Below are 27,305 nucleotides of genomic sequence, written 5' to 3'. Positions count from 1 at the left end.
GGAGGTTCTGGGTCGACATAAATTTTTTTTTTTTTTCACTCTGAGGGTGACCAAACCCTCCTGGGACAAGTGGCCCAAAGAGGTTCTGGGGTCTGGAGGGTTCCAATCCCCACTGGAGTGCCCCACACTGGGGTGGTTTGGGCTCCCGTGGTCTCTGGAGGTCCCTTCCAAGCCCTAACACTGATTTTTTGGGTTTTTTTTAATCATCTCTTGGCTTCACTCTGAGCCTTTGCTGAGTTTACTGGGGGAAAGGGACTGGGGGAGCAACAAAGGGTGGCACTTGGGGCACAGGACAAGGGGTGGCACCTGGGACACAGGACAAGGGGTGGCACTTGAGGCACAGGAGGTTCTGGGTCAACATAAAATTATTTTTTTTTCACTCTAAGGGTGACCAAACCCTCCTGGGACAAGCGGCCCAAAGAGGTTCTGGGGTCTGGAGGGTTCCAACCCCCCCTGGAGTGCCCCACACTGGGGTGGTTTGGGCTCCCGTGGTCTCTGGAGGTCCCTTCCAAGCCCTAACACTGATTTTTTGGGTTTTTTTATCATCTCTTGGCTTCACTCCGAGCCTTTGCTGAGTTTACTGGGGGAGCAACAAAGGGTGGCACTTGGGGCACAGGACAAGGGGTGGCACCTGGGACACAGGAGGTTTTGGGTTGACATAATTTTTTTTTTTTTTCACTCTTAAGGGTGACCAAACCCTCCTGGGACAAGCGGCCCAAAGAGGTTCTGGGGTCTGGAGGGTTCCAACCCCCCCTGGAGTGCCCTGCACTGGGGTGGTTTGGGCTCCCGTGGCCTCTGGAAGTCCCTTCCAAGCCCTAACACTGATTTTTTGGGTTTTTTTTAATCATCTCTTGGCTTCACTCCAAGCCTTTGCTGGGTTAACTGTGGGAGGGGGAATGGGGGAGCAACAAAGGGTGGCATTTGGGACACAGGACAAGGGGTGGCACTTGGGGCACAGGAGGTTTTGGGTCGACATAAAATTATTTTTTTTTCACTCTGAGGGTGACCAAACCCTCCTGGGACAAGTGGCCCAAGGAGGTTCTGGGGTCTGGAGGGTTCCAACCCCCCCTGGAGTGCCCCACACTGGGGTGGTTTGGGCTCCCGTGGTCTCTGGAGGTCCCTTCCAAGCCCTGAGACTCTTCCCGGGATTTCTGGGGAGGCGGGAGCAGGGAATGGGGGAATTTTAATGAAATAAATCAGGGCACCACAACCTCTGCCCACACTGCCTCTCCCCTGAGGTGCCTCAGGACCGGGTTCCTGCTTCCCGGCTGCAGCCGTGGGCTGGGGAAGGGATGGAGGAGAGGAAGCGCTTCCTCTTGGCCGCGGGGAATCCCGCGCTGCTCATTAATTGCCTCCTAATTAGCACCCGGGAGGGTAATGGCGCACGGACTACAACTCCCGGCGTGCCCCGCGGCCTCCGCTACATCCGGGTCCCCGCACACCCCCCCCGCCCCCTCCCTTTTCTCCTCTGGGCATTTCCTGCCTCAACCGAACCCTACGCAGCTCAGCGGCGCCGTGAGTGACGGGCGCGGCGTCCAATAGGAAGCGAGAAGCGGGCGGCGCCAGCCAATAGGAAAGCGCGGGGCGGGCGGTGGCGGCAGTGGGCGGGCTGAGGCGCGGCGGCTCCTCAGGGCGGGCGGCGGCGAAGATGGTAGGAGCAGCCCTACCCCCCCCTTCCTCCTGAAACCCCCGAAATGGCGGCGGTTCCGACCCGGTTCGGCCCGGCCAGAGCTACCCGGGGGGTCCTGGTGCTGGATTGGGGCAGTGAGGCCCGGCCAACGGGGACCCACGGCCGCCTCCGGCCCTGCAGGGCCCCGCAGGCGTCCCCGCCCCGGGGCCTGGGTGGAGGTTGGGGGGGAGGGGGGTGTGAGGAGCCCCCGGTTGAATCGGGGGGAGGGCTGGGGGGGGGTGGGTGAGGATTTTGGGGTGCGGGGGTTGTTCGGCACCTTAAGATGGGGGGGTGCGGATCCCCTGGGGGTGGTGGAGGAGGAGGAGGTGGGTTCGGGGCACCCTGAGCTGGGCCTGCACCCCTTTGGCTGGGGTGGGGGGGAGGGTTCCCCCTTTTTGTTGGGGTGTTTTAGGGCTGTTCCCCGTCGTGCTGGAGGGGGGAGACCCCCGGGGGTCTTCCTCACCCTTAGGGCTGGGGTAGTGCTGGGTTGGGGGGGGGGTTTAATGCTCGTCCCCCCAACCACCACCCCCAAGGCTGAGGGGCTGGAGGGGGCAATGGGAGCAGCCCTGAGGTGCTGGGGGCTCCCCTGTCCCCAGGCCTGGGGGTTGCTCAGTCCTTGCTGTGCCCCCCCAGCAGCGACAGAGCCTGGGTGGCAGCTGTCAGAGCCACTCCCAGCCTCCCTTATTAATGAATAAGAAGAATTTCTGGAGGAAGAGGCTTTTTCCTTCTGCCCCTCAGTCACCAAGGGACGAGCAGGGAGGTCCCAGAGCCCTCTCGGGGTATTCCCAGAGCTGTGTTTGTGGTTTTCCTCCAGCCCACAGCCTCCTGCACCCTGCTGGGGCAGAGCCCGGGTGCTGAGCCTTGTGAGCCCAGTTCCTCCCTAAAGCTGAGAATGGGAGAGCTCGACGTGGCCTCTGGGGCTTTTTTGTCCCCCCCCTTTCTGCCTTTAGATGGGGACTGGCACCATCCTAGGAAGCTGAGCACCCCATGGGAGCAGTGGCTGCCCCTTAGCATCACTCCCCAAATCACAGGAGGAACCAGGATGCCCTCTGAGGCTGCATAATTGTTTTGTTGGGTTTGTTTGGGGGTTTTTTTTGTGGGGGGGAGGTGTGGGGGTTGCTTTTCCTGAAAGCAAACAAGTCATCTGCTTGGTTGGGTGCTGTTTTGTTGGATTTTTTTCCCCTTCCAGACAGGAAGCTCCAGGCTGGCTTGGCCAGGGTGCTCTTTCCATGGTTACAGAGTGGGAGAGTGGGGGGAGCTTTTTTTTTTTTGGGGGGGGGGAGGCTGTGACTGAGGTTTGCAAACACAGCCCCAACCTCCTGGGGCTGCCCTTGGAGTCTTGGCTCCTTTTCAGCCTCCAGGGATGAGGCTCTGGGTAATCCCCTCCCCTGGGGAAGTGGGTTTGGTGCTTTCCTGAGGTGATGGCAGCAGAAATTTTAGGGGGGGAGGGGGAATTTTGGGGCAAGTGCTGACCCCAGAGCAGGAAAAGTGGTGGCCAAGAGCTGGGGACCAGTGGTGGTGTCACCTGAGCAGAGGAACTTCCCTGCTTCCCACTTGGCTGCTTTGTATCCCCCTTCCAGTTGAAATTTGGGGAAATTTGGGGCTCTCCATGAAAACCAATCCAGTCCCTGGGTGCCTCTGGCTGGATTGGGCTGGGTAACTTTGTCATAAAAAAAAAAATAAAAATAAAAAACCCTAATGGGATGCTTTGAAAAACCTCAGGGGTTGTTTTTAAGGCCTCCTAAACAGGGCAGTGTCATTCCCAGGTCTGAAATCCAGGGATATGTGGATAAAAACTGTGCTCAGCCAAGCTCCAGGGGTTTCCCAGGGATGGAATTTTCCCTGGAAAACTCTGCAGGGAAATTGTGTTGGTCCCGTGGGGGAGGGGGAAGACAGAAAAGAGGAATTTAAGCTCCCAGCCCTGTGTTTTGAAGCAAGATGGAGTTCTAAAAACCAGGGGGAAGAGGGGAAAAGGAGATTTTGGGGTAAAATTCTTGCTAAGGAGAGAAATGTGAAGAGAATTTGCCTTCCAGCCTGGCAGTTTGGGGGCAGCATTGGCTCTGGGTTTGTTTGTTGACTGAAATTAAGGATTTTCTCCTCTCCTTTTCAAACTCCTCACACCAAAGGTGATGTGTAGCCACTTTTCCCTTCCTTTTAAAGGAGCTGTTGGATATTTTTCCTTTGGCTCTGCCACCCCAACCAACTTCTGAGCTCTTTTCTCCTCTTAATATTCCTCCTTGGGCACTTTAGGGAGGGAAATTCCTCTTCCATGCTGCTGCAGCTTCATGATTTAGCCAAAAACTTTGCTCTGACCCCTTCCATCCAAACTCGGGGTGATTATTTTTGGCATTAAACTTGGGATTGTTGTTGTTATTGGCATGAAATTTGGGATTATTATTATTATTGGCATTATTATTATTATTATTTGGACTGTCCTGGTGGCCTTGCCATGTGCTACAAAAAAAAAAAAAAAAAAAAAAAAAGCTGGGCCAGGCTGAGAAGTGTTGCCAGGAGGATTTTTCTTGCTCTGTTGGAGCCAGCCCTTGGTTTGGGCCAAAAAACCAGGGAAATGGGGAAAGAGCAGGAAGGTTGAGGTGGGATCTGAGGCCTTGGTTGGGGTGGACCAAGAGTTTCTGGTGTGGGGAATTCTCTGCTCGTCAGGGTTGGGCTCAGACCTCACCCTGGGGGACACTCACCTCTTTTTTATGCCCCAAAGAGATTTAATTAGGCAATTTTTAAACTGAATTAATGAACTTTTGGGGAGTTGAGAGGCTGAGGGGGAGGAGGGGGTTGTGTCCCAACTAACCAGGAGGGTGTTGGAGTCCTGGAGCTGAAGGAGCTGAGCACCTCCTTAAAGAATCATCCCCAAGGAACCAGAAAATCCTTTTTTTTCCTCCCTCACCTCTTTCTTTCTTGCCATTTGTCTCTTTTTAGGCTGATTTTTTGAAAGGTTTGCCAGTCTACAACAAAAGCAACTTCAGCAGATTCCATGCAGACTCTGTATGTAAAGCATCAGTAAGTGCTGCCACCTCCCAGGGATTATTTTTTTTTTTTTTGGGATGGGGAGGGAATATCCCAAAGGGTTCAGAGGGTAAGAAAATCAGTCTTTCTGAAAAAAAAAAAACAGGCTGAGCCTTCAGGAGTTGAACTTGGGGAGGAAAAACTCCTGTTGGTTGGTGAGGAGTTGTCCTCCCAGCTTCCAACCTCTGCTCCTGGCTTTACATTTTTGTCCTAATGCCCTGAAAAATCCAAATATTCTTATTTTTTTTTAATTTTCCCATAGATATATCTTTTAAGCATCAGTAAGTGCTGCCACCTCCCAGGGATAATTTTTTTTTTTTTTTGGGATGGGGAGGAAATACCCCAAAGGGTTCAGAGGGTAAGAAAATCAGTCTCTTCCTGAAAAAAAAAACAGGCTGAGCCTTCAGGAGTTGAGCCTGGGGAGGAAAAACTCCTGTTGGTTGGTGAGGAGTTGTCCTTCCAGCTTCCAACCTCTGCTCCTGGCTTTACATTTTTGTCCTAATGCCCTGAAAAATCCAAATATTCTTATTTTTTTTTAATTTTCCCATAGATATATCTTTTAAGCATCACTAAGTGCTGCCACCTCCCAGGGATTTTTTTTTTTTTTTTTGGGATGGGGAGGGAATATCCCAAAGGGTTCACAGGGCAAGAAAATCACTCTCTTCCTGAAAAAAAACCAGACTGAGCCTTCAGGATTTGAGCCTGGGGAGGAAAAACTCCTGTTGGTTGGTGAGGAGTTGTCCTCCCAGCTTCCAACTTCTGCTCCTGGCTTTACTTTTTTGTCCTAATGCCCTGAAAAATCCAAATATTCTTTTTTTTGGTAATTTTCCCATCTAAGCAGCTGCATCAGTAAGTGCTGCCACCTCCCAGGGATTTTTTTTTTTTTTTTTTTTTTGGGATGGGGAGGGAATACCCCAAAGGGTTCAGAGGGTAAGAAAATCAGTCTCTTCCTGCAAAAAAACCAGGCTGAGCCTTCAGGAGTTGAGCCTGGGGAGGAAAAACTCCTGTTGGTTGGTGAGGAGTTGTCCTCCCAGCTTCCAATCTCTGCTCCTGGCTTTACTTTTTTGTCCTAATGCCCTGAAAAATCCAAATATTCTTTTTTTTGGTAATTTTCTTATCTAAGCAGCTGCATCAGTAAGTGCTGCCACCTCCCAGGGATTATTTTTTTTTTTTTGGGATGGGGAGGGAATATCCCAAAGGGTTCAGAGGGTAAGAAAATCAGTCTTTCTGAAAAAAAAAACAGGCTGACCCTTCAGGAGTTGAGCCTGGGGAGGAAAAACTCCTGTTGGTTGGTGAGGAGTTGTCCTCCCAGCTTCCAACCTCTGCTCCTGGCTTTACATTTTTGTCCTAATGCCCTGAAAAATCCAAATATTCTTATTTTTTTTTAATTTTCCCATAGATATATCTTTTAAGCATCAGAAAGTGCTGCCACCTCCCAGGGATTTTTTTTTTTTTTGGGATGGGGAGGGAATATCCCAAAGGGTTCAGAGGGTAAGAAAATCACTCTCTTCCTGAAAAAAAACCAGGCTGAGCCTTCAGGAGTTGAGCCTGGGGAGGAAAAACTCCTGTTGGTTGGTGAGGAGTTGTCCTCCCAGCTTCCAACCTCTGCTCCTGGCTTTACATTTTTGTCCTAATGCCCTGAAAAATCCAAATATTCTTATTTTTTTTTTAATTTTCCCATAGATAAATCTTTTAAGCAGCTGCAGTGTCATGCCACAGGGCAGCACATGAGTTTGTAGCCTGTGTTGATGAGGGTCTTTTCCTTGCTTGGGGTTTTTTTTTTGCCACCTCTGGGGTGTAACTCTTCACTTCTCCCACAGAACAGACGACCCTCTGTTTATCTTCCCACCAGAGAGTACCCATCTGAACAAAGTAAGTCTGCCCTGCTCAACTTGAGGCTTTTCCTGATTTTCTGCTGCTAAAAATCTGCTCTGCACCTCACCTCAGCCAGGCAGAAAGGGACCTGGGAGTTTGGATTCCCAGGAAGCTGAACGGGATGAGGTTCAACATTCCAAGTGCTGCACTTTGGCCACAACAACCCCCTGGGGAGCTCCATGGGGCACAGAGGGGCAGAAAGGGAGCTGGGATTGCCAGGAAGCTGAAGAGGAGCCAGCAGTGTGCCCAGGTGGCCAAGAATTCCAAGGGCATCCTGGGCTGGCTCAGGAACAGCGTGGCTGGATCAGGGAAGGGATTCTGCCCCTGTGCTCAGCCCTGGGGAGGCCACAGCTTGAGTCCTGGGTCCAGTTCTGGGCCCCTCAGCTCAGGAAGGAGCTTGAGGTGCTGGAGCAGGTCCAGAGAAGAGCAAGGAGGCTGGGAAGGGATCCAGCACAAGTCCTGTGAGGAAGGGCTGAGGGAGCTGGGGGTGTTGAGGCTGGAGAAGAGGAGGCTCAGGGGAGGCCTCATCACTCTCTCCAACTCCCTGGATCCTGGTTGGAGTCAGGTTTAGCCCCAATGGGATGAGGTTCAACATTCCAAGTGCTGCACTTTGGCCACAACAACCCCCTGGGGAGCTCCATGGGGCACAGAGGGGCAGAAAGGGAGCTGGGATTGCCAGGAAGCTGAAGAGGAGCCAGCAGTGTGGCCAAGAATCCCAAGGGCATCCTGGATGAGGAAGAGTGTGGCCAGCAGGTCCAGGGAAGGGATTCTGCCCCTGGGGAGGCCACAGCTTGAGTCCTGAGTCCAGTTCTGGGCCCCAAAATTCAGGAAGGAGATGGAGGCCCAAAGGAGGCAACTGGGCTGGTGAAGGGATCCAGCACAGATCCTGTGAGGAGAGGCTGAGGGAGCTGGGGGTGTTGAGGCTGGAGAAGAGGAGGCTCAGGGGAGACCTCATCACTCTCTCCAACTCCCTGAAAGGAGGTTGGAGCCAGGGGGGGGTTGGGCTCTTTTCCCAGGCAACTCTCAGCAAGACAAGAGGGCTTGGGATTAAGAATTTATTCCTAATATCCAACCTAAACCTCCCCTGGCAGAGCTTCAGCTCTGCCAGGGGAGGTTTAGGTTGGATATTAGGAAAGAATTCTTTGCAGAGAGGGTGCTCAGCCATTGGAATGGGCTGCCCAGGGAAGGGGTGGATTCTCCATCCCTGGAGATATTTCCAAAGAGCCTGGATGTGGCACTCAGTGCCATGGGCTGGGAACCACGGGGGGAGTGGAGCAAGGGTTGGACTTGAGGAGCTCTGAGGTCCCTTCCAACCCAGCCCATTCCATGATTTTATGATTCTGGGATTGCTCTGCCTCAGCCTTCAGCTCAGGTGACAGAGCTGAGCTGTCACCCTGCTGTCTAGCTGGCTGCTGCTTGAGTTTTGGTGCTTTTCTCCTGTCTTTTTTTTTTATTTTTTCAGAAGGCCCATGCTTGGGGTGTGATGTAATGTAGAAATGCTTCAAATGTCTTCTTTAAAATGACCTCAGTGTTTTTCTCTCTCTCTTTTTTTTTTTTTTTTTCCCCTGGCAGTCATAGTAACAGAAAAGACAAATATTCTTTTGCGTTATTTACATCAGCAGTGGGACAAAAAGGTACAGTCCTGTTTTCTGAATGTTATCATCTGCCTAATATTGTTTTGTCTTGATTTCCTGACCCCAATCAAAATATTGACTTAATATTCATTAAGAGAAAGTGATCCAGTCCTTCTGATCCACACTCCAGGGCAAAGAGGAGGCACAGCTCTGCTTTTCAAAAGCTATTTTCTTTTTTTCCTTCCAGCCTGCAGGAGGTGAACTCAGTGTTTAGTCTAGAAGGTGGGAGGCTGCAGTTCCTTATCTCCTGCACTTTTCCTTTGTGACCTTGGCAAATTGATCTCCCTGTGCCTCAGTTTCCCTTTTCCAGCCAGGGTAAAGCTCTTCTCACCTCCCAGGGTGGTTGGGAGAAACCTCCTGAGGTTGTGGGAGTCTCTTGAGGTCCCTGAGGTTGTGGGAGTGGAAAAGCAGAGCTGTCCCATGAGCTGGAATTGGGAGATGTGGAAACCTTGGGGGGGGAGGACTCAGAAGAAGGTGAAGGATGTGGAAGCAGTGAGTGGGATTGTGGGCAGAGGCTGCTGGAGAAGGAAAATCATCAGGAATTTTGAGGCTGAAAAGAGTTTTTGTACCTGACAGAGCTTGGGGGGAGTTTAAAGTTCACTCAGAGCAGTGGGAAAGAGGATGCTGCTTTTTTTTTTTTTGGTTGGTTGGTTGAGATCTGTAGAGATCAGGGGCTGAGGTCAGTGGTGGGTTAGTCCCACCCCTAAATCTGAAGAACAAAACTTTGAGTTTTGGTTAAACCCTCCCCAGTCCTACTCCCAGGCTTGCACGTGGGTCCCTGCAGCACTGTGTTCCGGGCAGAAATTTTAGGGCAGAAAGTTTTGGGCAGAGACTTTGGGGCAGAAAGTTTAGGGCAGAAATGTTTGGGGCAGAGACTTTGGGGCAGAAACTTTAGGGCAAAGACTTTAGGGCAAAAACGTTTGGGGCAAAGACTTTAGGGCAGGGAGTTTGGGGCAGAAACTTTAGGGCAGGGAGTTTGGGGCAGAAACATTTGGACAGAGACTTTAGGGTAGAGACTTTGGGGCAGAGACTTTGGGGCAGAGACTTTGGGGCAGAGACTTTGGGGCAGAGACTTTGGGGCAGAGACTTTGGGGCAGAGACTTTGGGGCAGAGACTTTGGGGCAGAGACTTTGGGGCAGAGACTTTGGGGCAGAGACTTTGGGGCAGAGACTTTGGGGCAGAAACGTTTGGGGCAGAAACTTTAGGGCAGGGAGTTTGGGGCAGAAACTTTAGGGCAGGGAGTTTGGGGCAGAAACTTTAGGGCAGGGAGTTTGGGGCAGAAACTTCAGGGCAGAAACTTCAGGGCAGAAACTTCAGGGCAGAAACTTCAGGGCAGAAACTTCAGGGCAGAAACTTCAGGGCAGAAACTTCAGGGCAGAAACTTCAGGGCAGAAACTTTAGGGCAGAAACTTTAGGGCAGAAACATTTTGGGCAGAAACTTTAGGGCAGAAACGTTTGGGGCAGAGACTTCAGGGCAGAAACTTTTGGGGCAGAGACTTTTTGGGGCAGAAACTTAAGCAACAAATGAAGCAGAAGCTTTGTTCTCCTGACACCAGGAGCTCCCACTGGCCGCTGAGGTTTTGGGGGATTTCACTGGGGTTTTCTGTGTCCCAGCAGAATGCAGCAAAGAAGAGAGATCAGGAGCAAGTGGAAATAGAAGGTGAGAACTCAGCACCACCCCGGAAAATCGCTCGGACAGACAGCCAGGACATGAACGAGGACACTTAAACTCTTGGCTTTCTCCTCTCCTACCTTGCAGGCACTTCTTGTTTTGTCTCAAAAGTGTGTAAATTTTTTGCCCCCATCTCTCACCCCTCCACTATGCAGCCCAAACCACTTCTGACTTCGTAGGAGCCAATGTATTTATTTTTTTTTGGTTTGTTTTGTTTTCCTCTCCATTTTTTTTTTTTATTTATGCTACTGAGCAATGGTGGAACAGTCCAATCAATGATGTAGAATAACCTTAGTTCCTCCTTTCTACAAAAAAAAAAAAAAATATACACTGTCACTTTCACAGGTTTTGTGGAATCTGTTACCAGATTTATGATTTATGGGAGATTATTAATTATGGCAGATTTCTGGGAGCCTGGGGGGGAGATGTGGGTTACAGCAGAGCCCTGCAGTGGGGCAGGCTTTGCCATTTGTCATCTTACACCTGCTTAACTCTTTTTTGGCTTTTTTTTTTCTGTTTTTTTTTCTTTTGGGATGTGCTCCACAGTTTGGAGCTCCACCGTTTGCATTTTTTTTTTTTTTCCTCCAATTTCCAGTATTTCCTCCAATATTTTTTTTTTCCTCCATATTTAAAAACCCCCAAATAATGGAAAAAAAAAACAAACCCCAAAAACCCAACCTCTGGGTGTCATTTAGGGGGTTACCTTGATCTTAGCAACCACTTTGTCACCTCCCCCTCCCAGCTGTGTCCTCCTGGGCAGCACCCATCCCATCTGCATCCCTGGGGATGGAAAACTCCAGGGAAAACTCTTCCCTTGCTCTTCACATTCTCACTGCCTCTTGCTCTTGAGTGGACTTCCAACTTCTCCGGGGGAATCAGAGGATCCTCTTCTCCTCCTCTTGTCAGTGGCTGATGGGATGGAGCTGGGATGGCTGGAGGAAGCCTGGAGCACCTCAACAGATGGATCCTTGCCCCCTCCTCCCCCCAGGGGCTGAAAAACAGGAATCTTCAGTGTGGAATGGAGCCCAGGGCTTGAAGATGATCCCAATCTCAGCTTCCATGGGCTCTGAAGACCAATCCCCTTTGGACTGGGAGAGTTCAGTGCCTCTTGCCCTTCACCAACTCTTCAGTGGAGACCCCCAGAGCCCCCCGGGGAGGGGGGGGATGCAGAGACTGAAAGGAAAGGGAGCACCAACCCCTGAGGGGCTGCAAAGCTGTAGCTTAGTCATGATGTCTTGTCTGCTTTCCATTAGGAGCTGACTTCACACTGTGCTAGTTAAAATCGTTGCATTTAGAGCTGTGGATTTGTTGTTTGGGGTTTTTTTTCTTTTTTTTTTTTTTTTTTTTTTTATTAATTTTTTGCCTCCTTCCCAAACCCCAAGAAGTGGCACGGACGTTGCTCAAAAGAGCTCCTGGACGAGCCTCGTGGTGGCCACCAGCTTGGAGGGTTTCTGCCATCCCTTTCCTCACGGTGTCTTCAGCTTTTTGGGGCTGAAAGAAGCAAGGAAAAGAGACAAAAACTTTTCCCCACCACCTTTTTCCTGGAAGGCAAAACCTTGGGAAGAGCCAGGCCAGGACTCACCTTGCCAAGCACCCAGAGGCAGCGGATCGAACACCAAGTGCTCCAACACCAAGAACATTGCCTCTGCCTCCAAGAAACAACAAAACCCAACCAACAGAACCCCCTTTTTTCCCCCAACTTACCAGAATGCTGTCAAAAATCCCAACTGTGTTGGTGAGGATGAAACCCTGGGGGGATTTTGGGTGATCTGGTGACGCCGAGGATTCAAACGTGGGCCGGAGGTACCCCGGGTGCTTCCAGCCTGGTGGGGAGCAGCTGGAGAAACTTTTTGAAGAGCTGGGAGGTCCCAGAAGAGGAAGGAGCTGTGGGAAGCTGTGACCAATCCGTGTGTTGAGCAGAGCTGGGGAGTTGCAGTGATGTTTTGTGCTTTTTTTTCACGTTGTAGGATGCTGTGTAACCCCCCAGCAAGGGCTGAGCTTTGCTGACTTCTCTGCTAGCCAGAGCCTTGTACTATTAAAGAGAGCTGGCAGCTCCTTCCCCTTGTAGACCCCTGTCTTTTGTCTTTTTAAACAACAACAGCAAGAAAATCTTGGGGTTTTTTCTGGTTTTTTTTTTTTTTTGGAAGCCTTGGAGATGGTTCAGGTGTTCTCGAGGAGGTGAAAGGAAGTTGCCTTTTTCAGGTAGTTTGGAACAAGTCCAAGGGACGTGGCACTGAGTGGTTGGTTTTGCTTTGGTGGCCCTGGATGAGGATTTAATAGCCACAAGTGAGGCTGTCTGCATCCCATCTGATCAAAAATGAGCAATCCCATCCTTCCTCCTTCCTTCTCCAACTCTTCCCACACTGCTGCTGCCTCGGGAATGTTCTCCTCCACCTCCTGCACTCTGATCCTCTCCAGTCTCTTTAAGACATGGTAAGTGTGGCAGCTTTCAACCTTGCCTGGAGGATGAGATTTGCCTAACTGTGACTTTCTGGTGCCTTAGTGCATTGAAAACATCAAAAATATTTAAAAAAAAAAAAACAAAACCAAACCCCAACCCCTGGGTTTGCTGTCTGTGTAACACCAAGCTCCTCTGACTTCCAACTCTTGTTACAAAAGTGACTGAGTGACCCTCAGGGTTGTTTTTTTGGTTTTTTTGTACCTCTCTGCCTAGTATTTCTATTGTTTCTCTTACCACAAGATTCTACAGCTTTGGGTTTTTCTAATGAAAACTTGAGCTATTGGTCAGAGGTGAGAATTTGGGGGGTTTCCAGCTTTTGCTCCGAGGTCAGAGCAGCAGAAATCTGTCTTGATGCCCTGAATCCACCTGGGAGCAGCCTCTTCCAGGGGGTTGTCCTGTTGTGCAACAGCTGGAGCTTGTGCCTGCTGGGAGCAGCTAGATAGAGGAATATTTAAATATTAGAACAAGAAAATCAGAATATTTCCAACCCAGGCACTGCCTTTTTCTAACACAAAACCAGCACCTGGTGTGCAGGGGAACTCCAAAAGTTTGGTTGGGTTAATGCTTGATCTGGTAGCATCACTTGATCAATTTTATTTTTATTTTTTTTTTTTTAGAGATGGAATAGTTCAAAATACTTCTGGAAGAGTTCAGGGAGGGAAATATGGAAAAAAAGCCTAAACCTGACCAAGTTTTTTCAGTTCCCAGGTAACATGTCCAGCCAGCAGAGCCTCTCTGGGTGTTTTTGTGTTGATGGCAACTCCTGGAGTTTGCAGGGTGGTTTGGTTTTATTCCAGTCAGGTAACCTTGGCCTCTCCAGCCTCTCCAAGGTGTTTCCTTTTCCTGGCCTTGGGAGTTATTTTCAGGTCCCTCAGCACCCTGCTCCACTTCCAGCCTCAGAGCAGAGGGTTGAGGTGTCCTGGGATTTTTTTTTCCAACCTGGGAAATGCAGGATGTGGCTGGAAAGTCTTGAGAAGCTGGGCAGGACTCTGAGCAAAGCTGCTGGGTGTTCACAACAAGGTTTTTTTTTTTTCCAAGTTCTGCTCCAGAGAACAGGGAGAGGCAGGAGGGATCCCATCAGATCTAAAAACTTCAGCTCTTTCCCCAGCAGAGTATTTGAGGTGAGCAGAAATTTTTAGGTGTTTTCCCATTAATTTACAGTCTTAGAATCATTTCGAGGGGAAAATCTGATTTTTTCTTTTTTAAATAAACTGGATTTTCTCAGCCTTTCCCAAGGGGGTAGCACCCACCAGTTGGGTGCTGCTGCTGAGCCAGGTTCTGCTGGATCCAAGGAGCACCCTGGGGCATCTGCTGAGCCTCCAGGTGTGCCCTGGGGTGGGGGAGGCTGAAATTTGGAGGAGAATTGCCTGGAAAATGGGTTTTCTTCCCTCTCCAGCCCATGCCTTCAGTTCTGGGGGGTTGGATTCTTTCCTCAGAGGGAAATTTTCAACGTGCTGGATGCCAAGCTTAAGATGTTGTAATGTTGTCTCTTTACTAAATACTTACAACTTGAAAACTTCTTTTTTTTTTTTTTTTTTTGTGAACTCCTTGACACTGGCCTTAAGGGCAAAGATGAAGCAGGAAGCTGGGATTTTTTCTAACACTGCAGCTCTCAGCTGTCACCACTTCCTTGCATGTTTGTTGGCTGTATTTTTCAAGGTGGTTTTTTTGCTTTTTTTTTTTTTAAAGATCTGCATATCCACACTTGGAAAACTTGGTTTTCCTGGATTTATGAGGTCAGGCTGGCAGCAGAGGAATTGTGCAGCACTCTGACCATGACCAGAGGGGCTCCAGCTCATCTCTTCTTATGTTTCCTATTTTTTTTTTTAATTTTTTTTTTAATTTTTTTTTTAATTTTTTTTTTAATTTTTTTTTTAATTTTTTTTTTTAATTTTTTTTTAATTTTTTTTTAAATTTTTTTTTTATTTTTTTTTAATTTTTTTTAATTTTTTTTAATTTTTTTAATTTTTTTTAATTTTTTTATTTTTTTTATTTAATTTTTTTATTTAATTTTTTAAATATTTTTAAATTTTTTTAATTTTTAATTTTATTTTTTAAATTTTTTAATTTTTTTAATTTTTAAAATTTTTATAATATTTTTTAATTTTTTTTATTATTTTTTTTTTTAATTTTTTTTTTGTGATGTGTGACAGAGCTCATCCCAAACCCCATGTGCTGAGTTATATTTTCTATTTTAAAAAAAAAGTGTGTCATCTCCAGAGCTCTGTGGCAGGGAGGAGAGATAGGACTCCTGGCACTTTTTTTTTTTTTTTTTTAAATTAAATTTTTTTATTTTTTAAAACTCCTGGGAGAAATCAAAACCTCTTGTAGAGATTGCAGAAGCAGAACTTACCCTGCAGGGAGAAAGAGCTTTGGAGCTGAAACAAAGGAATGGAATTCCAGCTTTCAAGTTAGCACTGAAGTCCTGTTAAAAAACATTTTTTAAAGGCAAAAAATTCCACTTTGTCCCCAAATCCTCTCCCCCACAACTGCTTCTCCCTCCTCCTCTCAGCATCCCCAACCCCAGCCTTGAGCTCCTGTTCCTTCCAACTTCTCTTTGCCACTTGAATTTTCCTCTTTTGCAGAAATTTGAGCTGCTGGGGCAGGGAGAGGGGGGGGGGGTGGTGTTTGGGGTGGGTTTTTTTTCCCCCTTCCCCCAAAAAAAAAGTATTTTTGGCAGAAGAGCTGTAAATACCCTGTCAGGTGAATGTCATGGGATTATTTTATTTTTCTTTTTTTTGGTTGGTTTTTTTTTTTGGCATTTCTTTGGAAACTCTTCCATGTTTGATACTGTGGAAAATAAATTTGCAGAATTTAGAGGATTTTCAGAACTTTCTTCATTCTTCCTCCCCTACTTCTGACACCTCCTTTTGTCACCCTGGGACAGAGGTCTCTGAAGGGTCACCCTGTCCCCAAATGGGTCCCCAGGGGACAGGAGACCTCGAGCCTCATCCCCTGAACCCCCAAACCCCAATAATTCCAACTACACCTCGGGCTTGTTGAAATAGATTATTAATTTTAATTTTTTTTTTTTTTTTTTAATTCTTATTTTTATTGCATTTCTGCAGGTTTTACAAAAATATGACAAAATAAATTAAAAAGGAAATAAATAACCCCCTTCATCCCTCTTGAATTCCTGAAGAAACAGAACACAGCAAAAGGAAAAAAAAAACAAAAAAAAACCAAACCAAGGTAGCTCCTTCCTCAACTCAGAGACACCTGGGGGGGGGGGGGGGGGGGTGGTTGCTTGCAGAAATCATTTTTATAGAGAAATCCTTAAAAACACCCTGGGCTGGGGGGGTGGGGGGGGGGAAGAGATGGGCCCAGGGCTGTTCCTCTGGGAAAAATGAGGAAAAAAAAAAATAATTCCCTTGAGGAGCAGAACAGGGAAGAGATGAGAGGTTGGCCCCGAGATGAAATTCAATGGAAAAGAGGGATCTGCACCCCCTGCCAGCACCCAGCACCCTGACAGCACCCTGGGACCCCCAGGGACAGTTGGGGGGTGACCCAGCCCCCCCCTGACCCCCCCCCCCTCATTTTTTTTCCCTCTTTTTTGCTGCTGCTCCAAGCTCTGGTTCTCCCCTTCCTCCTGGATTTCTCCCAGAAAGAAGGAGAGGAGGGGGCACCCGGGGGGTCTTGAGGGGGTGTGGGGGGGGGACACAGTAAAATTTGGGGATCTTTTTCCCCCTCCCCCTGGGGGGTCTTGGACCCCCCCCCCCAGTCCTGGGGGGCTGAAGCCTTCACCTTCTCCTGCCCTTATTGCTCTGGAAAAATGGCTTAATTCAGACCAAAAAAAACAAAAAAAAAAAAAAAAAAATAATAATATAAAAAATAATTACACGATGTCTGGAAAGAGATTGGGGGGGGGGGGGAGCAACCTGACATTTTCTGGGGAGAAAATTGGGGGCCGTGGCCCCTGCCTGGGCCAGGCACAGTGATGGGGCAGCCCCCCACCCTCCCTTTTCCCTTTGTAGCCCCCTCCCCAGCTTCCTTTGGAAATGTTTGGTGGGCAGAGAGCAGAGCTGGGGGGCAGGGCCAGGGCCGGGTGTGTCCCCCCCCCCCGTCCCCCCCCCCCAAAGCAAAGCAGCCCCCAAGCTGCAAGAAGCCCCCTCCCCGCAGCCCCCTCCCCACGGGGCTGCTAAAGCACAAAGAGGAGCCCCGGCCATGGCCAAAACCTTCCCCCCCCCCCCCACCCCCCCCGGCAGAAGCGAAGCTGCTCCCACCCCCCAACCCCCCCCCCCCCCAAAGCCCCAAATCCTTCTCCAGGTCCGTGTGGGAGCGTCTTATTGCAAAATAATCCCAAAAATCCAGCGGGGAGGGCCCGGGCCGGGCCCCTCCCGGCGGTGCCACCTCCCTGCTCCGCTGGCTGATGAAGAAGGGGACGCGGTGGCTCTCGCCTTGGGGTTTGTTTTCGGGGGGTTTTTTGGGGGTTTTTTTAGTGCAAGAAATGCTGCCCATGCTCTGGGGGATCCAGGCGGCTGGCACCGACCCCCCAACTCCTCTCCTGGATCTCCGGGCTTTGGGGCAGGAAAAGGTCCCGGTGCTGGGATGGAAAATCCAGGTGGATTTTTTTGTTTTTTTTGTTTTTTTTTCTTCCATCCCGGTGCTGGGATGGATCCAGGCGGGACGGGGACAGGACAGGACACGGGTGACACCCCGGGTGATGGCTCTCGGGCTGTAGGCACGGGTGAATCGGGCTCCTCTCCCAGCCCCGTGGGTGATTCCCCGTGGCTCTGGCTGCCACCCGTGGGTCGACCCGCGGCGTCTTCCCTGCGCCGATTCCCGGGATGCTGGAGGAGGAGGAGGAGGAGGAGGAGGAATCCCAGCGGGATGCTCCGTGCTGCCGCCGTCTCCTCGCTGCGGGACGCGGTCGGAACCACCCCCCGAACCCCCCCCGGCCCGGGGACAAGGGGACACGAGGGGAGGTGGCAGAGGGGGACGGTGCCAACGCCGGCAGCCGGCGGGCTCATCCCTGCGGCGGGGGATGGAGAGAGGGTGGGGGCGTCCGCGGGGGACCCCAAAAAGTCCACTCAGAGTCTGTGGCCCCCGCTCTCCTCCTCTGCCTGGCTCTCCGGCTCCTCCCGGCTCCCTTCCTCCGGCATCCCGTTCAGATGGGACTTGCTGGGGGCCGCCCTCTCCCCCCCCTCCGCCGAGGGGCCGGGCCGGGGCTGGGGGGAGGAGGTGGCCCCGGTCCCGTTGCCTCCCGTCCCTTCCGATTTGCCGAAGTTGAAGAGTTTGCCGGGATTGAAGGGCTTGGTGGGCGATTGGACCTTCTCGGTCCCGGCGTCCCGCTTAGTTTCGGGGGATTTCAGGAATTTGAAGCTGAGAAAACCGGGGAGTTTGTTCTCCGTGGGCGACTGGGGGGACCTGGAGGTGGCCGTGCCGCCGGCCCCCCCGGAGAGGAACTTGCCCTGCAGGGGGATGATCTGCTTCAACTTCATCACGTTGTTGGTAGCCAGGAGGGAGCTGGGTCTTTTGGGTTTATCGGACCCGTGGGAAGAAGAAGAACCCCCGGAGCTTTTCCCTTTGCTCTGGCTCTTCTCCTGAGCCGGGTCCTGCCCGGCAGCTTCGGGTTTCGTTTCGTCTCGGGTCGCCTCCCGTTCCCGGCGCGCTTGGTACTCGGCGTGGCGCTGCCGCTCCTCCTCCTCCCTCTTCCTCCTCTGCTGCTGCTGGAAGTGGTGCTGTGCCTGCCGCTCGTGCTTCTGCCAACGGGGACCCCATCACACCTCGGGGACACCCATCGGGACCGGCTCCCTGCTTGGCCCCCCCCAAAAAAAGCCTCCTGCTTACCTTGAAGGCCTCGCGGCGCTGGTATTCCAGCTTGGCCATCTCCTCGGCCACCCAGGCAGGGATGTCAGGGATGGCCACCTGGATGATGTACTTCAAGAAGAGGGCGAAGTGCTGCAGGGACACACACACGGGGCTGGCTGAGCATCCCAAACACCCCCAAAAAGGGATTGGGAAGGGTGAAGAGACCCCGTGGGAACACCCCGAGGGCTTCTGGGCAGCACCCGCCACCCGCAGAGGAGATCCCTGGAAAGGGGAGGTCTGCAGGAGCTCTTGGCTGAGCCAGGACAAGACCAGGAGAGCCTAAAATGGCAGAGGGTGATGGAGCAGGGACCCTACCTCCAACACCACCACGGAGACGATGGCTCCCTCGGGGCTGAGCCAGGGGAAGAGGCGCTGGAGCTGCCCACACTGGGCGATCAGGTAGCAGTTGACCACGATGGCCAAGACACCCATGGCCTCCATCACCTTCTGCAAAGAACGCCGGGGCCAGGGCTGAGTCCCCGGTCAGATGGGCCCCCAGCCAAGCCCCCCCTCGCCCCCAGCCCCACCTGCCACTGCCCAATGCTCTCCACCCGTTGGCCAAAGGGACGCTGCAGCCCCGTGCAGAGTTTGAAGGCATCGCTGCGGATCTCGATGACGTTGTTCACCAGGGCACACATGGCTGCCAGGGGGAAGGCAGAGGAGAAGAGCACCACGTAGCCAAACTGGATGAACATCTCCTGGTAGTCCTGGAAGGTGTCCTGAGGAGGAAGAGGAAGAGCAGGTCAGAAAGGGGTTGGGGGTTCCGTGGCAACCCCACCAGCTCCATCTTCCCGGGGCTGCTCACCTCGTACTTCTTCATGCAGCTCTCCACCTCCGCCTGAGTCAGCTGCGTGGAGTAATCCTCCTCCGGGGGGTCGATCCAGGAGGCCCTGTTGCGTTTCCTCCCTTCCTCCTCCCCTTCCTCCTCCTCCTCCTCCTTGCCCTCCACCCCTCTCCTCCTCCGGCCCGCCCGCGGAGCCGCCGCCGGTTCCAGCGCTTTGCCGGGGCTGCCGGAGGGACCTTCGGCCTCTTCCTCCTCCTCCTCGCACAGCTCGAAGACGGCGGCGGGGTCCATCCCTTTCTCCACCATGGTGGGGCTGCCCTCCTCCAGGAAACTCTCCTCCTCGGGACCCCCGGGCTCCCCCCCACGCCGCTCCCCCCTCTCGATGAAGCTCACCTTCTTCAGCTTCAACCCGCAATCCAGGCCGCTCTCCTCCTCCGAATCCGATCCGCGACGCTCTTCCTCCTCCTCCTCTTCCTCCGGGACCCCGCACCCACCGTTCAGACATTTCTTCTCCCCCCGGGACCTTTCGGAAGGGGCCGGGGGGTGGCGGCGGGGGGCGAGCAGCTGGAGGACGGCGTCGGCCACCTGGCGGAGGCCGCGGAGGTCGAGGTCGCCCCGGCGCAGGCGTCGGTAGAGATGGGGTTGGGAAACCTCCCGGACGTTCTGCAGGAACTGGCGGGTGATGAGCAGGGTGGCCAACATCTGCACGGGGGACACGGGGCAGCAGGAGCTGTCACCAAAAGGAGGGGACAAACACCCGACCTGTCCCTGCGATCCCCTCGCCTGGGGTGTCACCAACCTCCTGTCACCCACCCACCCACCCCCAGATGGCAGTGGGATGGGAGGGGATGGGGTGGGGTGGGATGGGATGGGATGGGGTGGGGTGGTGTGGGATGGGGTGGGGTGGTGCCACCTCCAGCCAGAGCAGAGCCAGGGCTGGGGACACCTCTGTCCTTCCCCGGGGGTGTGTGTGGGGGGGGTTGTAGGGGTCACAAGGTGGGGGTGCAATGGGTTCCCATCCCCCCGCCCCCCTCCCTGCTCCTACTTTGGATACTCCCAGCTTCCAGCAAAAGCCCAGGAGGCCCTTAAAGAAGATGAGGGAGAGGTGGAGGTGGAGGAGGATGAAGGGGAGGAGAGCCTCTTTGAGCTGACGCACGAGGCTTTGGGAGAGAGAGAAGATGAGCAGGAGCTGTGGAAGGGACAGAAGAAGAGACAGACACAGAGAGAGAGACCGTGAGCAGGGGCAGGAGGGGGGGTCCGGCCGGGAGCTCAGCAGCGGGGGGGGATGGAGGGGATGTGGGGACACCAGGAAGGGCTGGGGAGGGGGGATGTGGTGGTGGTGGTGGTGAAGGGGATGGTGGGGGGGGTGGGTTGAGGACATCTGTGTGTCCAGCTGAGCCATGGCGGGGGGGGGGCTCGGGCAGCCCCACGTCCCCCCGGCACAGCCCCCTCACCTCCTTCAGCCTCTCCATGTCTTTGAGGTAGAAACCGATGTAGAAAAGACTCAGGTATGAATTTACAAACTGAAACTGAGGGGGGGGAGGGGGGGAAGAAGTGTGACTCCGGGTTGTCCGAGGGACCCCCCCACACACACTTTGTGTCCCCTCCAGCCCCCCCAGCCCCCTCTCACCAGGACAATTTTGATGATGAGGTGTTTCTCGTAGGCACTCTGCAGGCGATAATTCTCTGCAAAAGCAGAATTTGGGAGGGGGGGGGGGGGAGAGTGTTCAGGAGGGTTGGGAGGGGGGGTCCCAGCACCCATCACCCCCCCACCACACCCTGGGTGCCACCCCCACGCACCCATATCGTTCAACCAGTAAGCAATCTTCTTGTAAACCTCGTCACAGGCGGTGACGATGGCAGCCAGGATGATTTTGGGGAGGAACCGGATGATTCGGGGCAGCTCCTGGATGCTCAGCACAAATTCCTGCAGGGACGGGGGAGGGGGGGGGGGGTCAGGGACAGGGGAAAGGGATTGGAAACCTGGGGTGGGGACAAACAGACACTGAAAAGGACTCACCTGGAGCTGGAAGCAGCCCAGCATGAGGAGGAAGACGCAGGAGAGGCAGGCGAGGCAGACGGGGAGGCTGACCAGGCACTGGAAGAGCAACCTCTTCCAGGGTGGGTAATAAAACTCCTCGGCACTGGTCACCGGGCTGATCCTCTTCACACCCTAATTTTGGGGTGGGGGACACACACACCACAGCGTGTGACCCTCCCCACAGCCCCACAGGATCCCCCCGTGAGCCGCTGGGACCTTCCTGTTGGCTCCCAGGTGAGAATTCTCTGGACCATGGGGTCACGGGGGGGGTGTGTGGTGTGTGTAGGGGACAACTTTGGGGACAACTCCCCCACCCCCCTTTGAGGGCTCACCCTGAACTGGGGCCGTGGTTCCTCGATGGACTCAGCCGGGGTGTCCAAGGTCCCCCACTTGTAGGCGAACTCAGCCCCGCGGCGTTTCCACTCCTCCAGGAAGAGGGTGGACCAAATGACATTGAAGATGGCAAAGACCACGCAGCAGATGTCCTGGCTGGTCTGCAGGATGGATGTCACCCAGGTCTGTCCCCTCCTGTCCCCGACACATCCCCCCCCAACCAGCCCCGGGGACCCACACGGCCCCAAACCCACAGACTCGGGGCCTCCCGGCATTGCTGGCATTAACAATTAGAGGGTGAAAGCAGCAAACCCCAGAGGAAAGAGGGATGGAAAGCCCCCCGAAAGGTGGGGATTTGCCCCATTCCCCAGCCCCTCTCACCTGGTCACTCTCCGTGAAGGTGTAGAGGAGGGAGCCAAAGACAGCAGGGTACACCATGGCCGAGGTGTAGAAACCCAACCAGGCGAAGTACATGGCAATTTTCACCCCAAAGTAGTCACAGATCTCATCTGGGGGGGGACGAGGGGGGGACAAGAGCCTTTTAGGGCCACGACCCTTTTAGGATCCCCCCCCTGGGTCACCTCCCAGCCCCTCACCAAGAGGCTGAGCCTCGCAGACCGCCTGCACCCAGGACTTCATCAGCCTCTTGAGGATCCTCTGCTCGTGCAGGGGGAAGACCTGCTGGATGACACCACGGGCAGCCAGCTCGGGGACTGCGCCGTGGGGCAGGGGGTGAGGGACAAGCTGAGGGGCAGGGGGACACCGCCAGCCCTCCCTGGTCCCCCCCCCGTGGTGTCCCCACTCACTGATGGGCTGTCCCTCCAGGAAATGGATGTTGTGCAGCGACTCGCCCTGCTTGGCCCGCAGGTTTTCCAGCCAGTACCTGATGATGTTTTGCCGTTCCTGGGGCACCACGGAGGGGTTGAGCCTGAGAGGGGGGTGGGGACGCTCCCACTGCCCGCCCCCCAGCCCCTCTCCTCCCACAGCTCTGCTCTGTCCTCTCCCCGCCCCAGACCCGCCCCGAGCCCAGGCTTGGAGCGCTCCCCAGGTGGCTTGGGGCTCCCCCTCATCCCCTTCTTCAGCTGGGGAGGGGGACAGGACCTGCCTGCCCCACAGCCCTGCAGCCCTGCCCCACAACCCCTGCATCCCTCCCCACACCCCTGCATCCACACATCCCTGTCCCACACCCTTGCATCCCAATCCTGCATCCCCATCCTGCATCCCTTCCCCACACCCTTCTGTCCACATCCTGCATCCCTACCCCACATCCCTGCAGCCCTGCTTCCCCACATCCCTGCCCCACAGCCCTGCATCCCCATCCTGCATCCCTCCCCACACCCCTGTATCCCTCCCCACACCCCTGCATCCTTGTCCCACAGCCCTGCATCCCCATCCTACATCCCTCCCCATGCCCCTGCATCCCTTCCCCAAAGCCTGTATCCCCATCCTACATCCCTGCCCCACACCCCTGCATCCCTCCCCACACCCCTGCACCCCTCCCCACAGCCCTGTGTCCCCATCCCACATCCCTGCCCCACACCCCTGCATATCCACCTCCCAGTCCATCCCTTTCCTGCCCCCCCACACCCCACCTGAGAGGTGAAGAAGTAGAGCTCGTTCTCGATGTTCTCGTAGATGTAATCCTCCTCGCAGGAGAAGCTCCTCATGCCCCCCCCAAACTCGGCTTTCACCGGCTTCCTCAGCCCGATCTCATCAGCACCACGCAGCAAACTGCGGGGGGAGGGGACAGGGCTGGGGACACGGGGCCCGAGGGGGGGAGGGAGAGAGCCCGGGGACGGGGAGGCTGGGGACCTCACCTCTCGTAGGTGGCGGTGACAAAGAAGGCGTAGACACGGGTGTGCTTGTGGTGCCTGACCTGGACGATGAGCTCGGGGATGCCCAGACGGATGTGGTTGAGGAGCCAGAGCAGCGTGTGGTCATCTGTGGTGTCTGCATGGTGCTGCTCAGCATGGGCCGTGTCCCCAGCACAGCACAGCCCTGTCCCCATCCCTCTCTGTGTCCCCCAGCCCAGCCCATCCCATCCCATCCCACTCCACATCCTCCCAGGAGATCCCAACCCTGTCCCCATCCCTCTCTGTGTCCCCCAGCCCATCCCATCCCACCCCATCCCACTCCACATCTCCCAGGAGATCCCAGCCCTGTCCCCGTCCCTCTCTGTGTCCTCCAACCCATCCCACCCCTGTCCCCATCCCTCCCCACATCCCCCATCCCCACAGCAGCTCCCTGCCACCATCCCAATGCCCCCCACTGTCCCCAGCAGCACAGCCATACCTGTCCCTATCCCTCTCTATGTCCCCCAACCCATCCCACCCTTTCCCCATCCTGCCCCACACCCCCAGGAGATCCCAGCCCTGTCCCCATCCCTTTCTATGTCCCTCATCCCATCCCACCCTGTCCCCATCCCTCCCTGCATCCCCCATCCCCACAGCAGCTCCCAGTGCCCCCCAGTGTCCCCAGCAGCCCTGTCCCCGCTGTCCCCCCCCTCTCCCTACCCGGGAAGGTCATGAGCACGTCGCAGTTCTCCGTGGGCACCGTCTTCATCCAGGCCTTGTGGGACATGATGTAACGCCCGGCCTGGAGCAGCCGCTTCCCGAAGAGTTTATCTGTCGGAGGAGGGAGGGATAAAGGAGGAGAGGGGCCCGGGAGGGGGGGGGGATGAGCAACCACCGAGAATCCCCTCCCAGGGACCCCCAAACCCCAATATTCAGCTCCCGGTGCACGGGAGAGGTGCGGGGACACCCGGTGCTGGCTGTCCCCATGGGTGGCGGTGGCCGCGGGTCACGGTCCCTGCCTGCTGACGCTGGCCCCGGATTGGGTTTCTCCGCCGACAGCCCAAAAAAAAAAAAAAAAAAAAAAATCCCCGACAGCTGCCGGGGAGGAGCCGGTGGCTCCCCCCCCACTCCACCCCCCCCCCCCCCCCAAAACCCTGGGGTGATGGGTGCCGTGGGGTGCCCCCCTGCAGCCCACCCCTCACACCCCCCGAGCCGCTCACCCCTCGGCAGGGCCGGGATCTCGTTGCGGGGGGTGGGAAGCGGCAGGAAAAATGGGGGGAGGGAGCGAACGGGGAAAAAAAAAAAAAGGGGAAAAAAAAAAAAAAAAAAAGGGGGAAAAAAAAAAAAAAAAAGCAGCAGCTCCGTTGCCATGGAAACGGGGGGAGGCCTCGCGCCGCCGCGGCAAGGCGGGATGGGGACGGTCCCCAGGGTCCCCTCGTCACCCCTCGGCGGGGGTCTGGCCCAGGGACACGGTCCCTTGTCCCCCCCTGCAGGGTGACAACGCTTTGGGGACACCCTGCACCCCTCCCCCCGTCCCCGACCGTGCGCACCCCAAAACGCCGCCCGGAGCGGGCAGGGAGGCTCAGGATGAGGCTCCTCGAGGGTGCTGGGGTGGGTGCAGCCCCCTCCCCCCCGCGGGACCCCCGTGCTTTCTGCCCCACGCCGGCAGCGCGCCCTGCCACCTGCCTTGCCTCAGTTTCCCCTCCTGAAGCGGGGTGGTGGCAGAGGCAGGAAGGGGCGGGGGGAACCGATGCCCAAGCGAGGTCAAAGCCCCTCCCGACTGCCCCAGGGTTGGGCCGGTCCCGGAAAAGGGGCTGACACCGGGACCGGCAGTCCCCGAACAACAGGAAATGCCGAACCCGCTCCAGCGGCTCATCCTGGGGTTGTCCCCCGGTTCCTGCAGCTCCCGGACCCCCCTGCGCCCCCCCCCGGGTTGGGGGAGCAGAACAGGGACCCCCACACCCCGCAAAAAAACCTCCGCCAGCCGGGCTGAGACCTGACAAACTCATCGCCGCGGTTCGGTCCCGGGCGAGCGGCGGGGCCGGTACCGGCCCAAATGTGGGCCCGATCCTGCCCACCCACCCCCGCTGCCCGGTACCGGTGGGTGCTGCGGGGCTGCCGGGTGGGTGGGCTCCACCACCCGGGGTTATTTAGGCCCTGGTGGGCGTGTGGGGGGGGGGTTGCGAGTCACGACACGGCCACGAGTCACGACACGGCTCGGCACGACTCAAGCATGTCACAACATGTTGTGTGGCACTGTATGGCACGGCACGACATGGCACGAGATGTCACGATATCACATGAGACGGCACGATATGACACGGCACGGGGTGCAAACCAGGGCGATGGCAGGGGGGTGGATGCCCACGCGGGTGGGTGCCCACCCAAGTCCTCTGCTCAGGCTGCGGGAAGAGTTTGCTCCCACCCAAGGTCAAGGGAAAAACCGCGGCTGAGCCACAGAGGGGTCCCCAGCACCCCCGTGTCCCCCCCCTCCCTAGGAAGGGGGGCGGGGGGGCGGCCCCTTGTCACCCTCTGCACCCACCGGGTCCTTGTCACCCTGCTGCCGGCCCCCTCCTGTCACCCTCCACCGTCACCCAACCACCAGGAGGGCTTTGCCAGGGATGGAGCCCCCCCAAACCCCCCGCGTGTCCCCCCCACCCGTGTCCCCGCAGCCCCCCGCCCTCCCGGGCCGTGCCGCTCACCTTGGCTCCCCGGGATAAGGTCACCGGAGCTGCAGCACCGCGGGACCGGCGCTGCCCCCCCACCCAGCCCAGCCCGCGGGCGCCGGGGACTCGGGGAGCGGCCATGTCACTTGCCACGGGTGGCCGCATCCCCGGGGGTGACACACACACACGCACAAAGTGGGTCACCCCCCCCCCCCCCCGCCCGCCCCGTCCCCCATCCCCTCCCGGATTCCACTCAGCTGCGCAGCGGGCGGGCAGGCCCTGCCCTGGGGGTCGGGGACCCCCCCCCAACTGGGCCACGAGGATGTCACCTGCCCCCGGGGGACACACGGGGGGGGACCCCAAACCCAGCTTGGGGACCCCAACTCAAAGCTCCCGTCCTGCCCTGGGGGGCACGGAGCTGATTGAGGGGTGTGGGGGGTGCAGGGGGGGCATGGGCCTGTCCTGGGGGGGCACCGGACCCTCCTGGGGTCCGGAGGTGACACGGAGGGTGCGTGGCCCCAGTGCTGGGGGGGTCTCGAGTGCGTTCTGGGGACACAGACCTGTGCGTGGGCCCCATCTCGGGGCGGGGGGGGACACACACCAGTGGGGTGGGGGGGAGTTGTGGACGCCGAGCCCCAATTCCCGAAGGAGCGGGTGCAGAGCTTGGAGCCTCGGGGTGGGGGGGGGATGGAGAAGTCCTGGGGGGTTCGCAGCCCCCTTCGGGGGGGTGCTCAGAGCCCCAGCGGGGTGCACGCCCCCCCCCCGCCCCCGGGGAGCCGCATCCCGGCCGAGCCCCGCCGCATCCAGCCGCAGGGAGCGGCCCCCCCCGCACCGCCCCCCCGCAGCCACCGCCCGCAGCCCCGACTCGACCCGAGGGGGCCGCCCCCCCCACCCCACCTCCTCCTTTCCCCTCTCCCGTTACCCCCCCCTACCCAGGACGCCGGTCGGAGCCGCCGGTTCCGTTCGTTCCTCTGCGGCCGGGGCCCGCCGGGACCGATCGCCGTCCTCGGGCATCGTGCGGGGGGGGGTCGGCGGCGGGGGCCGGTGCATGGGGACCACCGAGGCTCCAGGCACGGAACCGGTACCGGGGCCGGTACCGGGGCCGCCGCCGCCGCCGCCACCGGGCGGGAGGAGGGACAAAGGCGGCGGAGCGGAGCGAGGCGCTCCCGGCCCCTTTAATTGTCTGGTTGGCCGCCGTCTCCCCAGCGCCGGTCGCAAAGGCCACGCGTGTCCGGCCGCGCCCCGTGGGGTGGTCCTGCTGGGGGGGGGGGACCACGGGGGTGTCCCCCCCACACGCCGTGGGGGTCGGAGCATCCCGGCCACAGCATCGCCCCTCAATCCACAGCATCCCCCCCCGCCCCGGGGCTGCCCCGGCCGCAGCATCCCCCCCCCCCCCGGGGCCGTCTCACGTCCCCAGCATCCCCCACCCCCCCCATCCCGGGCTGCCCCATGTCCCCAGCATCCCCTCTCGCCCCACCCGGGGCTGTCCCCTGTATCTCCCCCCCCCTTCCCTGCCTGCTCCGGGGCTGTCCCGCATCCCCCCCG

The 27,305-nt window shown here is 56.1% G+C and overlaps 2 protein-coding genes across 7 annotated transcripts; one reads left to right on the top strand and one right to left on the bottom strand.

Moving 5' to 3' along the window:
• Positions 1 to 1,552: 1,552 nt before the first annotated feature.
• DDA1 (DET1 and DDB1 associated 1) lies at positions 1,553 to 12,900 on the top strand. Of its 3 annotated transcripts, none has more exons than XM_071727804.1 (6): positions 1,553 to 1,651; positions 4,604 to 4,684; positions 6,511 to 6,562; positions 8,138 to 8,199; positions 9,817 to 9,859; positions 12,074 to 12,900. In XM_071727804.1, the coding sequence occupies exons 1-6, from the start codon at positions 1,649 to 1,651 to the stop codon at positions 12,106 to 12,108; spliced, it is 276 nt and encodes a 91-aa protein (XP_071583905.1). In that variant the 5' UTR covers positions 1,553 to 1,648; the 3' UTR covers positions 12,109 to 12,900. The 3 variants fall into 3 exon arrangements, with proteins under 3 accessions (XP_071583905.1, XP_071583903.1, XP_071583904.1); XM_071727802.1 differs by lacking the exon at positions 12,074 to 12,900 and adding an exon at positions 10,778 to 11,938; XM_071727803.1 differs by lacking the exon at positions 12,074 to 12,900 and having other exon boundaries at positions 1,558 to 1,651; positions 9,817 to 11,938.
• Positions 12,901 to 16,599: 3,699 nt separating this feature from the next.
• ANO8 (anoctamin 8) lies at positions 16,600 to 27,136 on the bottom strand. 4 transcript variants are annotated; one of them, XM_071727755.1, is made up of 18 exons: positions 26,693 to 27,136; positions 23,815 to 23,925; positions 23,119 to 23,251; positions 22,894 to 23,032; positions 22,108 to 22,204; positions 21,898 to 22,014; positions 21,683 to 21,810; positions 21,301 to 21,462; positions 20,948 to 21,100; positions 20,728 to 20,854; positions 20,558 to 20,613; positions 20,382 to 20,456; positions 19,973 to 20,116; positions 18,949 to 19,629; positions 18,671 to 18,862; positions 18,459 to 18,590; positions 18,123 to 18,233; positions 16,600 to 18,034 (listed from the first exon to the last, which is right to left on the bottom strand). In XM_071727755.1, the coding sequence occupies exons 1-18, from the start codon at positions 27,072 to 27,074 to the stop codon at positions 17,363 to 17,365; spliced, it is 3,612 nt and encodes a 1,203-aa protein (XP_071583856.1). In that variant the 5' UTR covers positions 27,075 to 27,136; the 3' UTR covers positions 16,600 to 17,362. The 4 variants fall into 4 exon arrangements, with proteins under 4 accessions (XP_071583856.1, XP_071583859.1, XP_071583858.1 ...); XM_071727758.1 differs by lacking the exon at positions 26,693 to 27,136 and adding an exon at positions 25,797 to 25,932; XM_071727757.1 differs by lacking the exon at positions 26,693 to 27,136 and adding an exon at positions 24,781 to 24,994.
• Between the last annotated feature and the right edge of the window lie 169 nt (positions 27,137 to 27,305).

This window comes from Heliangelus exortis, chromosome 28 (assembly GCF_036169615.1).
Source record: "Heliangelus exortis chromosome 28, bHelExo1.hap1, whole genome shotgun sequence".
Taxonomy (NCBI): domain Eukaryota; kingdom Metazoa; phylum Chordata; class Aves; order Apodiformes; family Trochilidae; genus Heliangelus; species Heliangelus exortis.
This window is presented reverse-complemented; position numbering and strand designations above follow the sequence as displayed.